This window comes from Aphelocoma coerulescens, chromosome 9 (genome assembly GCF_041296385.1).
Source record: "Aphelocoma coerulescens isolate FSJ_1873_10779 chromosome 9, UR_Acoe_1.0, whole genome shotgun sequence".
Taxonomy (NCBI): domain Eukaryota; kingdom Metazoa; phylum Chordata; class Aves; order Passeriformes; family Corvidae; genus Aphelocoma; species Aphelocoma coerulescens.
The window spans coordinates 5,986,273-6,005,085 of NC_091023.1; the positions used below are offsets into that span (position 1 = coordinate 5,986,273).

Here is an 18,813-nt window from a genome sequence, read left to right on the forward strand (position 1 = left end):
CCAGCCAGGCCAGACCATCTGTTGACACCTTCCTCCAGTGAGCAAAAATTATCATTTATATAATCTTAAAACACATTCCAGTTCTTTGACTCTACAAATACAGGGGGGAAGGGGAAGGGTTTCCATAATTGTTTTTCTAGCTCTTTTCCATGTCTTTTGTCTCAATTTCTTACATTCCTTTTCCACTGCTTTGCTTCCATATTCTTCTACATCTCTTTCTCCTGGGTTAGCCCTTTTTTCTTTCCACACAAACAAGATTCTCTCAAAACCACTGCCTGTCTCATTCTAACTATGAATAGTGTAATTTGTCTGTTACTTCAGATCCCTGTTTCAGTTCTTCGTATGTGCCTCTCCCCCCTTCTGCCAATGTCTGGCAGTTCAGAAACACAAATAACAAATTCCTGTCGCAAACAAAGGTTTTCCCAGACATGATGTACAATTCCTGAGAATTTGCCTTAACTTCTTCCTGCAATCTTCTATTCCCTAGAAGATGTGCTCCTCAAGTCTGAGCTCCTTCTCCCCAAATTTCCATCTGTGTCAGGTGCCAGTGCCCAGCGCTGGCTGGTGGGAGGGTCTCTGTGAGGGGAAGGGGCTGCCCTGTGTCCCAGACACAGCCAATTCCAGCTGCCCCCAGGCCCAGGGCTGTTCTCTGTGGCTTGTTTGGAAATGTTTGTTGTCCATTCTGCTGCTGGCAGATGAGTTCCAACTCTTGGTACGTAAAAATGAAAAGGTAAAAATCCATCAAGCTCTGCATGCTCCTGCTCTAGTGCCACATTCAAATGTGACAGCCTGGGTTAGTACAAAGCACAAAGGTATTATTTCCTTTTGCCTCCACAGAAGGCAGCAGTGTCACGCTCACTCACTAGAAAAAAATGAGGGAAAGTATGTAATTAAAATATAGAGGGCATATTAGGAATGAGAACCAAGGGCAAACTCCATACATCAAGTACAGCAGTGAGTCAAAGCAAACTGTCTGAGTGAAGTTTTTTAAAAAAAAAAGTATTGGCAAAGAAAGAAAACAGGGAAAAAGTATGGACATCTCCCTAAAAAGGGCCAATGGACCTTTCAAACAAATATGGGCACATCTTTGAGTACTTCCACTGTGATAACCACATGAGCAAAGAAGTGTCCTTCTGTAAGGGCACACCGATGGACAGAAATGCCCCAATCTCCTCTTCACTATCCAGACAGATGTCTGCCCCTCAATCCTCTTCCTGTACATCCAGTTTCCTGCTGCCTCCTGCCAGTCCTACCAGGGCCCTGTGCTCATCTTTCAAACTCCACTCCTGATCCCACTCCAACTACACAAAACAAAGCACAGACTTGAACACTTGAAACAGACGGTCTAGAAATTACTGTATTTTTTCCTCTTTCCCCTATCCTCTGCTCCTTATTAGTATTTCCAGCAGTAAATGCCTTCTAGGGAACTCTGCAACAATGAGGCCCACCTCTGGGAAAATGAGGATTCACATGTTGCCGTGGCTCACAAGCTCATGAGCCACAGGTCTGCAATAATGCAACACAATTTCATTAGAGAGGATTAAAACTGTTTGATCTCCCAGAAAACGACTACAGGGGATAGTGTAGAGCAGAGGAGGTTTGCAAAGAAACAGAGATTAGAGGTACCAATATACCCTTCAGGTAAGGAGACAGAGGCTCTTACCATTGTAAAAAATAAGCTTTGGAAGTTGTGTTGGTGACTGCCAGTAACTCAGATGTAACACAGCTGTCAGAATGTTCAGGCCCTGTCCCAACTTGAAAAATCAGGTATTTTATAGTATCTCCAGTTAGTGACATATGAGCCAACACTTGCATGATATCACAGACAACAAAATTTGTGTCTCTTTCCATATAAATGGTAAATTTTGCTCTGAGCAGAGTCCCCTTAAGCTGGTCAGGGCAGCCATGGCTGCCATGGTCCCATGGCTGCAGAAAGCATTTGGCTGCAGCACATGAGGGATGAAGCCTTAAAAAGGCCACATATCTCTCTGGGCTTCAAGTATTTAAAAGGAAAAGCAGGTCTTCCCTAAATGCAGGCACAACAAATTCAATAACTACCATTTAAAGTTCCATTTTCCCTTATATAAACTATGCTGACTTCTCTGGTTTATATAGTCAGAGGTGGACTAAAGGAAAACTCAGTGAAGGTTTTGTATAGATGGACTAGAAGAATAAAAAATAAGTAAAGCTTCACTACAATTCATAAAAGCCTAGAGAAGCACAACAAAATCACCAGGGCCTTCCACCTTGTCTGCCACAGAAGAAGGGCACACAGCTCATAAGTCACCAGGCTCCTGTTTCCAGGCTGTGCCCTAGGTTTATTCACAATATGACCATTTCAGCCCTGACCCAGAGCAGCACCATGTGCTGATGCTGCTGCTGCTGCCCAGTGCCTCCCTAGGACAGCTAGGAAGCATTACAGCACTTCTAGTGTAAGACCAAATGCTGGTAATGGCGATTTTTTCTCAACTTTTCCAATTAATGTTAACCTAACTGAATAATTACAGGGAAACAGGAGAGGAAAAGGAAAGTTTGTACTCAGCTGGATGAAATCTGTCGTTTTTCCCAGTGTACAAGACAGAGGTATTCACAAGAGGCAGCCTCTTTTGGGGCAGAAGGTGACAAGAGAACCAACTGGCTTTTCACTCGAATCTCATGCCCCATGAAATGTCAGCAGGTTGCGGCCTTGCACTCAGATAAATGGAAAAACTGAACATTATCCCCAGGTTCCTGTAAGTCCCTTCAATAAAGCTGTAACAGCTCAGGATCCTCACTCTTCATCTTCCCTTGGTATAATCCAATACTACTGTCACTGTGTCTGCCAGACATGACTACAGCTCATGACTGAACTATGGCACACTGTGAGGCAGCCAGCACTTACAATATGAAATATTTGACAGGTAAAAACACATTTTTATGTTCTTTCACACACTGAATCCACAGACTAAGCTACTTAGAAGAAAAAAATCAAAGGAATTCAAAGTAAAGATAGAAGAATTAACAGACATCTTTAGCTGGAGATTGGAAAGACAACGCCCCAAGCTATTTGTACAAGAACCTGCAGCACCAAGCTTGTGTGGCACTGCAGCACCTAAAAGGTGAGCAGGGACATGAAACAAATACCTACAAGTTAACAGCCTCAAAAAAAACAAGTTAGCCCTCAAATACCTTGTTGATAAAAACAGGACTTGAAGGTATTGGTAGAAAAAACAGGGCTAAGAGTTATGTTATAGTTCAGTTTTTATATTCAAAGAAATGTAACATTGTTCAAGGTACACTTTAGATGGCTGGTGTTTGTTTGGGGTTTTTGGTCATTTTTCCCCCAAAATCTAAACTATGGTAAATGCAAAATCAATGAAAAGCTTTCTTAACTATGTTAAAAATGAAATTAATCCAGGAAGATTTATTGTTTAAATTGGCAAATCCTCTATTGGCAACCAAATGGTTAAAGAAAAAATAAGGGAAAAAAAGCCTTAAAAGACTCAGGAGAATTAGCTGTTGCTAAAACAATTTTATGGTCCTTTCCACTTCAGTGGAGGTAGTTTGTATGGCTGACTGGAATCTATTCAATGCTGTCAAACATCTAACACTCCCATAGCCAGACGCCTTACAATGAATAACAAGCAGCCTCGCTGCCAATATGCTCGAGCTGCATTTTTTACCAGGGTTTGGACCCCAACCCGGCAACACTCCAACTTCATTGTTTGATGCCTTGTTAATTTATAAGACAAAAATTTAACCACAACAAACAGAAGTGCCAAAATTCTAAAGCAATGCAGCTACAAAATTCATCATATTTAACAAACCACAATACAGAAAGTCAGGTTTGTAAAAAGAACCTGCACATCTAATTTCTCTTTAGTAGTTTAAATTGATTTCATAATAAAAAATAACAATTTTAGCAGACAACTTCCACTATCTGGGGAGGCTGACAATAAGTGCATAGAATAAAAAAGAAAGAAGTAGAAACAATGAATAAAGTGTACACAACTCTCGTTGAAACACTAAGCACATCATCTGTCATCTTGAGTATCATCATTTCCATAAATATTATCCCAACCATTGATTGCCTTGCTCAGTGCTGTGCTTCAAGCAAAATCCTGGACTCTTACCATATTTACGTCCTTCATCTTTCAACTCTAATAATGGTGAAGCGCTGACACCAGACTCATATTCCAGGGAAGATAGAGAGTGCTCAGTGACAACCCTGGCTCTGTGAAATTACAACTGTTCTCTCTTGGCAGGTTTATGATTATGGCTCTGACAGGCCTTGTATTCTGGAGCTCATATCCTGCCTTGGGCACATCCTCCTCTTCTACAGCATCAAGCTAAAGTCAAACAGGACACACATTACTGTGAAGGTATCCTTTAGCATTTTCAACTTTGGGGGAAAACAAGCATCATTCTCACCATATTTAACACAGCTTATGACTCTGGGGTTTACTTTTAATTATACTTGCTGCTGGAGTTCCCAGGACCTAATTCTCTAGGAACCATAAGGTGGTGCTGAAAAATTCCAGAGCCTCAATTTGTAAAACAAAGTGAAGCAAACCAGCTGCTTTGAGAAAAAGTAGCCATATCATGCTGGTAACACAGCCCCGAGAAAAACTAAACTCAAGTTTGTAGTAGAACTCATGAGTTCATTCTTACTAAAAAAAAATAGCTGCTGCACTTTTAGAGCTGAGTTGATTATCCACTTATCCACACTAGAAAAGACACAGCTTTGAAGGTATGAAGAAAAGCAGTGGGCTGTGTTTGTCAGTGTGTGCACAAGTGCTTGTGGATGCCTGTGTTAGTCTTGACAGCACTGAACATCACAGAGGGACAGGCTGAACAGCCCTGCAATGGACAAGGACACTTGCTTCATCAGCCATGCACTTTTAAGGATGTATTTAGAATGAACATCAATGGGGTATCATTGTTTTCAAGCCTAAAGAAAACAGCAAGGAAGTAATAAAATGTATCTTTCAGGAATCGATCACCCCTAAATTATCTTCCCTAAATACAGACAGTATCCATAATACGGAGTGATTTTCTTTTTTTTAAATTCATTTTTTACAACACTCTTACTCTGAAAGCCAGCTACTATTTCTTGGCCTTATCATTAACCCACTGTCCTTACTCTCTACATCTGGCCCTACAGCATACATGAGCATATGTAACGCAGAAGAAGCACCTGAATCATGCACAATTTCATCTGGTTTGAACCAGCATGCATGCACATCTCTGGGAAACACTCACTTAACAGCGTTTCTGGGACCCCACAAACATACACAAATACCTCACACATTTTCTACAAACACTCTGGCAATAAGATTAGGCCAAACAAGTATATCTTGATTGTAAACAGGAAAAATAATGGTGCTGTCATCCCCCTCAAAGACAGAAGCCTTTGTCAAAAGACAGTACCCCTAAGCCACTATCATTCCCAAAACCTTAATCACAGTAATTAACCACAAAGGGTTAATCACAGATAAAGCTGGTCTCAGATCAAAAGCAGGTAAAAAGCTACATCCATCAGTTCCACTGGTATCAATGTTTAACATAAGCCTTTTAGGTTATGTGTTTACACAAAATCCAAGATTTAGGGGATGAAAAGTAGAACTTGAATACTGCTCCACCAGGCAGAAAAGAGCTTTTTATCTTACTACAGATTAATGACTCATTAATAGTGTGGTTAAGCACTATCAGCAAGTCAGCAGCCCGTTGGGAGGCAAGATGGGCCTTGTGAAGGAATGCCTTTGGGGATGAAGAGACACATCCATGCAAATGAATCATCACTTCTGCAAAAGCAACTGAAGGCTGTACAGTTTACATCAAATCAAATTCTTAGCTACATGTTTAGTCAAACAACATGACAGCTGAATAATACCCAGTAAATATTCTCAGAACTAACTCAGTTGTAATTACATGGTATTTCTTCATTCCTGCTCCACTTGATAATAATATTTTTGGAAATATGTATTTCAATTTAACCTACTTCACTTTGACATAAATACTAAATTTCAAGCAGTTCCATTGCTACAGATGAGATGATCCTCACCACCAGGAAATCAGGCTACTCTGTGCTATCAAACACCTGCATGGAAGAGAACTGTCATTAACCAACAGGGGCCAGAAAGCACCTTGTGTCCCCTTAGAGAGCTGCTCAAGGCTACATGAGGTCTAATTCTCCAGAGGATTTCTGTAACAGATGGAAATAAGGCAAATGCATTAAACAATTTAGATGATTATTTCCATAAATACTTCTACAGTACTCAAGTGTCGAAATGCTTTTAAATCAAGCAAATTGCACGTGGCAAGACTTACAAAGCTGACTGCAAGAATTAGATGCTTACACTCCATGAAATTCAGTTGATTCCAGATATGTAGTCCCACTGCTGCTTTTTAAAAACTCACCCGTAACTGCCCATAAGATGAGAGCAGTATCTTAATGAGGATAAAGCCCAAGAGAAATAAACCAAAAATTTAATGCAGACTTATTTTTGCATGTTTTACAGCACTGTGAAAGCCATCCCCTTACCTTTCCCACAGAAATAGGTCATTACAAGGTGTGCCCTTGGGGCAATTCCCCTGCCTTCTAAAGGGTCTCCTCCTGCCCTAGGATTCACAAAGGATTTGAACCTGATGTACAATCACATAACCCGGGTTCATGAGAACCAAACATACAAGGACTGCTAGAATTGCTGCTAAATCAGACAGGGCTGCTTGGAGACCTTGAACAGAAACCTCATCAGAGCTGACTGTTCTTCTAGTTTCTGTTTTCAGAGGAGGTTTCCTGCTAAGTGCTTAGAAAAAGCAAAATGCCATTTAAAATAACATTTCAAGTGCAAATACTGCACAAACATAACTTTCCCTGTCCATTTTTACAGTTGTTTTCTGCAATCTAACACAAGGAATTGAATATACTGCTCTAACCTCTGCTAAGTACAGTTTTTATACTTACTGACAGCTGGTGTTGATCATTTGAATTGGAAAACTTGCAGGAAGGAAGCACCTGAGTTCAGCTCTGAGTGTTCTCCAAAGTCTCCAGGAGTGTTTTATGATGCCATTCAATGTCATTAATCAAGTAGTTCATTACTGGCTGGCAGAAACTCTTTGTTGCTGTGAACTCACTCAGCACAAAGTTATTTTGTTCATAGTACTGCTGCTTCCCTTTCAAATTTGTAAGGTTACCGTGCATCAGTCTCCCGCTGCTGCAAATTTGGCACTCTTTTCTCTAAGCTTTCCGTTCCCTAAAGGTGACTGTTTAACAGATCTTGAGTCTTTTATGCTCAGGATTTTTTTTTCCTGCACTCCTAATAATTTAAGACACCTGAGTTATTTTCCATAAGCCTTCCTGATGCTGTTGAATTTTTACCAGAAAATTTATAGTAAGCTTTTTATATTTGTTTTCCCCAAAGGTCCCTCCCCTGTAAGTTCTGGGTCAAGGGCCACTGCAGTAACACAGGCATTTCAGGATACCCCAAGTATATTCTTTCACAGGCAGATGCCCCCTTCTATCCTTAACTTGAATCTAGGAAATATCTGTATGGTTTGCTTGTTCAGTGCAAAGGTACTTTGTACTGCTTCTCAGCAGTGATCATCTGTTTTGGTTACATGTAATGTTTAAACCCACCGATGGGAGGAGATTGATCAACCAGCCACCAAGAACAACCATCTGTCTATAGGCATTTTCTGTTCATTTTTTTTTTAAACTCCCCTAAGTTCTAATTTGCTGTTAATTCTGTGTAATTTGCCTCCCAGGTCCCAATGACATCCCTAATTGCAAAGGACCACAGCAGAAGTGGTTGGACAGGCATGGAAAGCCCAACTCCTTTGTATGTTATTTTCTTTGTCAGTGAGGACAACAGTCCTTGCTAGAAGTTTTCACCTTCTCATGCCTCTCACATTTCTTCTGAGCCACACAAACTTTTAAGAAACAACACTCAAATGATCTGCCAAAAATAGGCATCAGAGAGTCTCTTTCATTACAACCTGAAACCAGTCCCTTCAAAATGCAACTGGTATTTAGTGGATCTTTTCTCAATACTATCCAACCTTCTCCTTGATGTTTTCACAACTTGTAGAAAGGTCGTCATTGATTTTGATCCGATTTTGATCACAACCACTATTTCTGTGCTTCCTGACACTCCTGCAATTCCATGCATCTTGCATCTTAAACACCCCTCCCTTCCTGTATTTCTCCTTCCTCTATCTGCTCCTCTTCCCAAAGTTTATTCTTCTATCACTTTTTATATCATTTTTATCACATTAACTGGTGAGCTTGTCTCCAAGAAATTAGCTGCCTCAAGGCACATCTTTCTGCTTTCTCCTAATGCTTAATCTCTGATCGTATCTTGGTTTTATAATCCCTATCAAGCCTTTTATTAGGTTTTGCTTTTATTACTCCTAAAATCACAAAACACAGTATGTTGGACTCTGCTCTTGCCTAACAGTTATCCATTCTAAAAATAACAGGTCTGTGGCTTTTTACGTTCTCCTCATTTAATGCTTTTTCAGCCATTACAACATTAGCAACAAGATAAATACTTCATGCTTATGAACTTCTTGCAGCAAGAAGAGAGAGAAGTATGTCCCTTCCCACATTCCAAATATTCTGCCAACACACATCCCTTTGCATTTCCCACCATGGGAAGGCAGGCAAAGGGATTCTGTTCCAGAGACAGGAAAGGGGAATCTCTGTAACCATGAACTGCCAAAGCTAAAGGAAGTCTGTGCCTGAGCAGGGCAGCAACTCGTGAGTGCCCACTGGTCCAGCAGGAAACCCATCCCACAGATCATGGGTGCCTGTCAGAAGCAGCAGTGCCACTGTGGGGGCAAGATGGCCAAGCCTCACTGAAGGCCCAAACTGAAGCAACTCAGATATGTCCTGTGTATCAGCAGAGGTGCACACCTGTAGTTGGTGGGACTGGTCAGATTCTAGCCATTTCTGACCCAACAGAAATCTTCCTTACCTCTTACTCTGTTTCCAACACCCAACCCCACACACAACCTGCTGGAGTTGGGCTGCAAGTCCCTGCTGGCCCTACACAAGCAATGGGAACACCTCACTGGGATTAGGCTCCAGGGAGTGTGGGCAGTGTTTGTTACCCCACCTGCTGATACACCTGCCTGAAGTGCCAGCAACCACACACATACCTCTCCTCCTGCTCCTCTCTCTGCATTTTAGTTGAGAATAATTTACTTTCACTTTGAAAACATCAGAAATGATGCATAAATACAGAGTTTGTACAGCAATAAAGTAAACTGAACACATGAAAAAGGAGACCAGCTTTAAAACACAAAGACAGAAAAGGAAATAAACAAAGAGGAAAATGATAAGGAAGGTTAAACCAAGTTGGTGTGTGTGTAGCTGGCACCACGAGGCAGTCAGGGCTCCTACCAGGAGAAAGACAATTAGATTGAGCAGATGAAAGCAATGATGATGATTGCTGGTGCTGCAGACCAGGACTGGCCTGCATTACGTTAAGTAAGCTGGATGCAAGCCAGCATCATTGAACAAATGGCATGGCACATTCCCCAGGAATCTGAGGAGAGATTACCAATATCTTAAAGGTGACCTTTCACACTTGCTATCCCAGCAAATCAGGCAATTCTCTTGGCTGTAATGGACGAGATCAGCAGAGGCCACTCTCCTTAAGTTATGCACTCCTCATACAAATAGGATTTTTATTTTTAGATTTAATATCAATTGACTGCACCTCATTTGAGCAAAGTATCCTAAGTGCTTTATTGGTTTATTTCACCCCTTCCCCATTTTAAAGAAAACATAATCTAACTTTCCATTATTCATTATCATTCAGGCAGGCAACAAGAGAAAAAAAGAACCCTAATTTTTAGCCATATTGTCTATTAAAAATGTAAAATGTTTCCTAAAAGGGCAGGCACATTAATTAAGGCTGCCTCGGGACAAATGAAGATTACTAGGAGTGCTCTGTTTTCCTGGATGAGTTTTCCATTATAATTGAATGAAACCAATTACTGCATTTGTAATGGAAACTGTACCTAAGTTGAACATTTCCACTTTTGCAGAAGCTGGAGAGTACACTGCATGAGCAAAAAAAGGTCTCCAAACAGGAAAGGAAAGGAAAAGAGAAGATATCTTTCCTGGGGAAAAGAAAGAATCCCATAAGTAAAACCAACAATAAACACATTGGGTACAAATCAAATGGCCCCAGGGTAATCGAGAACCACAGCCTGCATTTCCAGAACCAATCTCCAGCCAGAAATCCTGAACCTGGGGATTGAACTCCTTTCCACTTCTTCAGAGAAGAAAATACAGCTTAATTAGGCTCAATTTTCTAAGTAATGGTTATCCCTCTGTAACTATCAGGAAAATTTTAAACCAGTATCAGATGAATGCTTGTTCAAATGGTGAAACATGCTCTGTCTTCCAAATATAATCTTACTCTACAGACAACTGAAAGGATCGAGGGTAACACACACTGAAGCATAGTTTTTATTTTCAAACAGAAAACATTCTTTGCCATTCTACTGAGCAGTCCCTAGAACAATACACAACCTTCTTCTGCACATGGAGATTCTGCCAATGAGAGAAAGCAAAGATAACTTCAGGGAAAAAAGAATTAATGGAGTTTCAAACACAACAGCATTTTCTAAACTTATTCCAAATGGAAGAAGGAAGCTGTTTAAAGGTATTGCCAGGGAACTAAGAAGTCCCCAAATAAAATTACTTGAATAATCTTTAAAGAGAATCCTGAGCATGAAAGACACTGTAGAGAGAATTCTATTTCCAAATCACCTAAAAGCAATACACTCATTGAGTTCATCCATAATTATCCAGTATTCACCTGGATCATGAATTTTACCCCTCAGTAAGCTAAGGAAGTGCACGTTAATTATGAGGCTGATAAATGCAATGCGGAGTTATGTTTTAACATTTTTGTCTGTGTAATCAGCAATGAAGCTCTACAATGACTTTAGAGATATCCATCTATAGTCAGATAAAATCAATATACAGCAGTAGTGTACTTTGATTTCTGGTTCCCTTCTAGACTCATATAAAAACAATCTCTGCGCAAAAACAGGGGCAGATGCAGGGGCACTGTTCATGACACGTTCTAAGTTTAACATTGCTCTACGGGGTACATTGTGACACCACCAACTAGACTTTAGCACAATGCAGACCTGCAGCACACACAGGCTCCAGTGCCCACTACCCACTGCTCAAGAACCTGGACATATTTCCTAGAGATTTTTCATGTTTATCTTTGGATGTCAGATAAGCTAGCAAGTTTGTCATTCATGAAAAGGAAAGGAAAACAGAGGCAATACGAACTGAGTTTTAACTAAACATACCAAGTGAAATTCTATCAGATTACAACAAGTGGTTGAGGTTTTTTTATACGGACTAAGTCTTGCTCAGTCAGGTGTTCTACAGTGAAGGGAGCTGCAATATTAGGGATTTTGGAAGGCTGCACACACAGAAGCATTTTTCTCCTATTAAAAAAACATCCTTCATTTAGAATAGACTCTGACACAGCTTCTTTCTGTGGACCCTCCAGACTACTTTTGCTCTTACAGAATGTGGTGATCAAAGTTCTACACAGAAATTACATATTTAAATTTGTGCATTTCCGTCTCATTTGTTCTCTCCAAGAATTCCCTTACTTTCAAGACAGGTAGATCTATCTGCATTTTTTAAATTAGTCTTTATACCCTACTTAAGGCCACATTGCTACATTTTTTTCCACTGACAGTTGTGTTAACTTTATACAGATGTAGTCAGCTGCATCATTAGTCATTTCAGTAATTGCTAGTCTAATCTTCAACACCTTGAGAGAACACCTGCCAGTCATATGCTGCTATTATTTATGTGACAGTTCTACCACCCTAGTTCTTTCCCCCTTAATTTACACCACTCACAAAGCCGTTTCCACTCCAAGTGTATTTTTATCCTTTACTTATGTAAATGCTGCCAAATAAGTTTGAATTTTTTCATGCTCCTTTCCCAACTTCTGTATGATAGGTGTACTTATTACAGAACTGTACTACCCTTCCTGATGTCTCAGTCAGCACAAAAATAAAGGGACTGTAAAATTGTGGAAGTCAATTCCTTTGCCCTTATTTAAAAGCTCACTCTTCTAACCCCTTATACCAAATCCCGTAGAATGTCCCCACACACTACAATTACATGCCAGGGTAACACTTGATTGATATCCAGTATCAAAGACCCCAAATTTTTGTTTAGAAAACTGTGCAGACAAGGCAGAGCTCTCTGCTGTGCAGGGTTCCTTCTAAAGAAACAAATCCCCCCAACCCTTTCATTTCAAAGCAGACTGTTGAACCCCATCATAATTCTCTGTAAAGTTTGCATGGATTATTAAACACGGATCTAGTGAAAGACTAAAAACTGATGCAAAGACAACACCAACTTGTTTAAATGTTTATCCCCCAAATGAGGAAACTGATAAATAGGAGTAGCAAACAATTAGAGAGCACTTACTGTAGCAGAGAGCTGTGGTCCATTCAGCTGTGCGTGCAGGATGGCCTCATTGATGGAGTTCCAGATCCCCGACAGAGCAATTTCCAGATCGTGTGAGGCAGCCATTTCATTAGTCAGATATTCCAGCGTGGAGATAAACTCCCTCCATTGTGCATCCAGTTCAGACACGCTGGCCAGGCAGCCCCTCATTACATTGAGACAATATCCCACACAGGGCCTGATGAGCGTCAGGCCCTGGCAGTGTGGGCAGTACTGCATCTTCACCAGGGCTCTGCTGCACTCCTTCGTCAGAGCGGCGTGTTCAGTAGTATTTATCACTTCAATGCCCAGGCTCAGGGCCCGGCTCAGCATCCTACTGGCCCAAAGAGATTTTGACAGCTCTGTAACCATGTTTTTAGAATAGTGTCCAAAAGGATTTATGTCTTGCCTTGTAAGCCGCAGACACTCTGTATAGTCCTCTGACAGATCTGTAATTCCTGGGTTTATTAGCCGGCTATACACCAGAGGAAAGAGACTGTCAAAGAACCGCAGTACTGCACTTTCCACTGTGGTCTCTGCGCCCAGAATGTAGAGAGAGATGTCTGTAAAAAGCTCCTTAACAGGCTCTGCTGCTTCTTTTGCCATAGGTCTGTAAGCTGTCTCAAACAGGGAACTTGTGCGGTTTTCAGCAAAGCGAAGCAAAGACTCAAAGGCCTCTAAAAAAGGGGCAGGGGAGAGAAAGAACTAGAGGTTAATGGCAGGCACCTGACATCTCAGTCACAGGAATAACATTGTCCTGAACAGGAACATCAGTAGTTACATGAAATCTGCAATATGAATGCAATAATAGATAATAAAGCTTTCAGCAGTAATGTGATTAAAGAGACCCTGAAGTATTGCTTGTGCATAATAAAGGCAACACATAACACACAACAATTTTTCTTAAAAAAAGGTGACTGTGTTCTCCCTAGCCAGACCCTGATCCACACTTGACAGTCCACGAAGGACTCGCACAGATTCCAGGCTAGGGCTGGAGCGCTGGCCAGTGCTGCGTAAGATGGTTTTTAGAACTCACACTTTATTTGGGCAGTTCACCTGGTTACACTTCCAAAGCATCCCTCAGCTCAATTGTGAGGTAACCGAATACAAACAGAAGCTGAAGCTTTTGTTTCACAGTGCTTGAGTAGGTGGCTGAGAGGCACTTCTCGCAAAGTACAACTCCAAGATCAAAGAAAAGATGCTGGGTGAATAAATTCTCTCCCCATTAACACTGCCCATGTCTGGGCACCAACTGGTGGTTGGGGAGGACTTGACATCATGTCCACTATGACCCAAAAACCAAAGTGAAACAAACAAATCGGAAAAACATTATCTCCTTTAACTACAGCATTTTTGAGTGGCCTAAGAAAAAATAATGTTTAAGGAATTCCACAGTTAACACATTTCAAATGGCACATGGCAAGTATTATACACTCAAACAACTGATTGGGGTGCTAGAATTCATGGACAGGACAAGGAAGGGATCAGTTTCCCAGACTATTTTTAATGACACAGAAGACAGTAATCCACACCATTCCCACTGCTTTCTTTGGAAGCTCTCCAACAAAAAGCCTCTGACATAAATCATCCTTGCACTCCTCTGGGTAGCAAGTAGTTCCAGTCAAGGCAGGAGACCTGTCACTCCGTACCTCCTGAGGACTGGCCAGATAATGGGGTTTTGGTCTAATCCTACTCTCCATTCATCACAACATCACCATGTGATTCACTGCTCTGCAGCACAGCCCAAAGTCGCTCAGAGATCAGCCCCACAAAGGAGCAGACACAATACAGAACTCAAGATTAGCACACACTGGCAAAGTTCTGCAGCAAAGCCTTCCATGCCTGCACCGTGCCTTCCCTGTGACAGCTCCCTGGGCAACTGACTTGCCTGTTATGATAAGCATTACAATCCCTTTTACCACAAAGTGTGCTTTAACTAAACAGATAATACAGCATATCTCATTGTACATTAAATCATCAGTATTTTGCACACACACGCTGCATCCTTCTGCCAGAAAAATCACTTCAGCACTCCCACTGGTATTACAGCAACTAATACTTTGGAAGTGCTTATAAAATCCTAGAAATTAAGAAACCAGATACACTTCAGTTGAAAAAGATGACAGTACATTCTTGGCAGAGAAACACCTTGCCAAGTTTCAGACTGAAGCAGACTTTCAGAGCTGACGACAATTCTGAAAATTGGATCCAGGATAGAAATCTTGACACAACCTAAACAGTAGTGCAGTTTGTTGTGGGCTACTGCATACTATTAAAAGGGTTTTTTGTTTGCCACATCACCCCTATGTGCTTATCTTTATTTCTAAAGGAAACCAAAACATCACTTTTATCATACTAAAAAACTCAATAGAAATATTACAAAACATAAAAACAGATGTTTAAGTTTCCTCCCTATGCATGCTCCCTTACAGATATTCATCTTATCATTAAATTATGGGAGCAGGGACTGTTGTCTACAATGCCATCAATCTTACACTCTTCCTTTACCTTCCATATCCATAAAGGCAGAACTGCAGGCATTGCTCTCCTTACCTGAAAACTAAATGAAATTCATTCCTGAATGTGCTAGTGCCCTTTTTTTCTGAGGAAAAAAAAGCCCCAGTGAAACAAAAGAGCAAAACATCCACTGACAACATATACCCCCAAAAAAGAGATTTCAGCAGATTCCTGGGATACTAGGTTAGAAAATCATGTAGCATTTTATTTTCAAATCTCTTAACTGTGAAAATTCTGCATACTATTAAATAAAACTGTGCATTATTCTGAGACAAGTGTGAAATCATGATATGTAATAATGACATTTATTTTTCATTGCATAAGGGAAAAACTGTAATGGCTTATAGCTTCATTCCTCCTGCAAAAAGAGCCCTGACATCAAAAACATGGCACAAAAATATTGCTGGTGATTATAGATGTGTTGCAAACCCCTGTAAGGTATCATGTGCTTCCTTATCACCACTGGTCAGACACAAAAAGTGACTCATGCCTGCAGTCAATTACATTTCAGAAGGAAATATGTAGGTGCTTTTTTATTGCTAAGGCATTAAGAGATGTTTGAGACAATCAAATTACTGTTCTTAGACCTTTAAATCAGAAATAACGGGGCTTCATGCAGTCAAATGATGTGGCAACAATGGAAAGCTTGAGTTGTGGCTCTGCAGAGCAGGAGCTGCTGAAGTGATTAATTAGGTGCCTTTTAGTGCACTTTGTGTGGTACTTTGTACAAAGTTTCTAAACCCCAAGGAAGGTTTACCACTATCTGCAAGACCAGATTTCTCATTTATGCTGTCAAATACAGCAAACTTCAGACAGTTATGAACTCACAAAAAGCTGAATTCTAAGCCTAAAGATACACTGGGAGAATTATTTGATCATCTTTCACTGCCTTTGGCTTCAACAAAACCCTACCAGCAGCATAGAAATATATTGCAAATATATCAATTCTGAACAGAAATAAGCCTTAACTGAAATAATCCAACATTTGATGAAGAAATCAAATTCGGAGGTTTTTCGTCTTCCACTCATATTAAAACAAATAGGAAGGTGGAGAACAAGGTTTGTTCCCATGTTGCTGAGAAGCCCCTTTTTGATTTAAGACTACAGGAAAAGTGAAACACCAGTTAGTTTTGAATTTTGAACACACAGAGTGGTGACTACTTAATGAAAGTCAGGCAGCATCACCTTCCACAGGGAGAATTTTGTTCAAACCGTTCATCATGTGCTCAGCAAACACTTGACTCCAGCACTGATGTGCCTGGACACTCAAACACAGCTGATCAAACACAGCTCACCTCTGGAAACGTCCCATCTCAACTGCCAGGGTTATGGAATGAGCTCCTGGAGACAAGCCCAGTTCTGATGAGATGCCACGCTGGGTTTGCTGCTCCAGTGGCAGCACCGAGCCTGCCGGGCCAAGCAGCCAACCTGGTCCACATGCTGGGCCTCCAGCCTCCTCCCCAGCCCTCACGTGCACTAGGACTGGATTATGCTCAGTCTGACACACACAGATGGACAAACATTGCTTTGCATGTACAGCATTCGTGCTTATTCATCCCGAGCACGCCACAGCCTGGTTTGGAGCACAGGCTCCCTTCTGACAGAAATACATCCACCCTGACATGGAGGAGGTTTCCCTTCTCCTCAGCCAAGCAGCTACACCTCCTATACCTCATGCAACAAGCAAAACAAAGGATTCCTGACTTATCTCAACCAGCTTCTGCACTGTAACACTACTGACTCCTTCAGTGGGATTTAATCCTGATTTAAACCCACTGCATATCACAAAATGCTGCAAGAATGGAAGTGTTTCTGCTAAAGAATAGTACTACAGGGAGAAACAGATGTAGGACGAAGGTGTCAACCTGCTCAATGCTGGTGTACCAGCATTTTCCAAATATCTCCTCTATTTTTCCACCACCTGGGGATCTATTTGCAGAAAAACAGGTAGGTATTAAGTTTCTCATGTCACATAAACACTGCATTCACCAACTTGCACAACCTCCCTTCAGCAGGAATAGCTGCTTGATTTTTTTAAACTGCTGTCACCTCTATTTTAGTCCAACCAAGTGCAACAGCTCTCCAAGTTTGTCTCCAGGCCACCACCTTTTCTCCTGCAGCCTTATCCTCCAGACAAGAACCAAAGATGCAGAAGTACCACACATCAATTTGCCACTCTGCCACAAAAATCTTTCTGAGTGTGTTTATTTTGTCAGGCTCCGAGACAAACAGCAACATCAGCTCAAGGAAATACGTGAGCAGAGGATTCAGCAAAGGGCACAGAGCTGGTGCATACGTGGTGGTGTGAGAACCTGCATTCAGGGCTGCCTTCATCTCATAAGCCCCAGATTTCTTACAGTGCAGGGAAGGCAGCAGATGCGGTCTGAGGGAACGCACACGGATAGGAGTTTTCCAAGAAAATCTGGACTGACATATGATAGCCATGCTTAGAGTAGGTTCATTTGCTTTCCTCACTCCTACAAGACCCTCACATGCTATTGAGATTCTTATTCTGTAAGCAGCTGTGGGGTTCAGATGGAGAGCATTAGGCAAGTTAAGCAACCTCCAACTTGCTGGATTATGAATCAGCCCAAACCTACATTCTTCTCTTTCCAGAGGTCCAATTCAGGAATATTAGCATGGAAACAATTTCACCAAAATGAAGTCAACCTAAACACCAAATACCTCTGCTCACAGAGGATTATTTCTGCCCCAGAGTAGCTGAGGCTCAGATACTAATGCCTGAACTCCCATGTCTTCAAAAACCAGAGTCCCAAAACCCAGTGCAAACCATGACATGCCTGTGTGAAAGGGAGGTTACTGCCACTGTCACCAGACTTGTGTGTGCCACTGCAAGCTGGCAGCTCTTGCCCACAGAACTGACCATGTAAGACCACTGGGCTAATGCAGCAGCTCTCCACTACATCAGTGACTCCTTGGACTCTGCAGTTACTGACTGCCTGCTGGACTTCTTTTAAAAATCCACAAACTCCTCAGAAAAAGAAAAAAGGAAACCATTCTATTATAAACATTACAAAAAGATTTTAACAATGCTCAAAACCCAAAACTATCTATACAGAATCTATACAAAAATAACATCTGTGTACATTTTAGATTTTGACTGTAACCATGAAAGAAGAATGACAAATTTAAGTAGCTCCATTATTTGTTTGGTCTCTTAGGACCACACTAATATTGGCTCCTTTCCTTTCAACATCTTGCATTTATTATAGAGTTACAGAATGAATGAAAGCTAGACTTGGTTGAACAATGGCTTCCTTCTCATGCTTTCATGTCCATTAAGATTTCTGCATCTTTATGGCTTGCCAAAATAGAGGACAACATATTAATATTTTGCAGCAGTAGAATTTAAGTACAGACTGTTTGCAATGTAATACAGAGAGAACAATGCACAAAGCAGAAAAATCGCACCCAGACACGACACATAAATGATAAAATTTATCGCTCTGCTTTTTGGGTGTACAACGATCTCAAAACATGTTTAAAAGATTATGAACAAAGAGTGCTTAAAAAGCATCATTAAACAAGATGAACAAGTGGTTGGGTTTGTTTAGTTTTTTTTTTTCAAATTACTTTAAAAAAGGATGTACGTGCAAAGGAAACTATATCATGTTTGCAAAGACAGAACCCAAAATCCATTCATTCATTCAACTGCTTTTGCAAACAACTTCATGTAACTTTCAGCTTCATTTCAATTCTGTGACATTTTGCTAGGAGCAAAATTTCCAAGCATTTGAAGTTTTCTTCTTATCTTCCTCATTTACCCCTCTGCAGAACACAGGCCCAAA

At 41.0% G+C, this 18,813-nt stretch overlaps 1 protein-coding gene across 19 annotated transcripts in view; it reads right to left on the reverse strand.

The window, feature by feature from the left end:
• Positions 1-18,813, reverse strand: part of LOC138114469 (glypican-5-like) — a 391,856-nt gene that overhangs the window by 250,534 nt on the left and 122,509 nt on the right. For all 19 annotated transcript variants that reach the window (XR_011152642.1, XM_069023921.1, XM_069023914.1 and 16 more), the window contains exon 3: positions 12,470-13,164. Coding sequence is in view for 18 of the 19 variants with exons in the window: in XM_069023921.1 (XP_068880022.1) it covers positions 12,470-13,164 (695 nt within the window). In the remaining variant the exon portion in view is untranslated. The remainder of the gene's footprint in view (positions 1-12,469; positions 13,165-18,813) is intronic.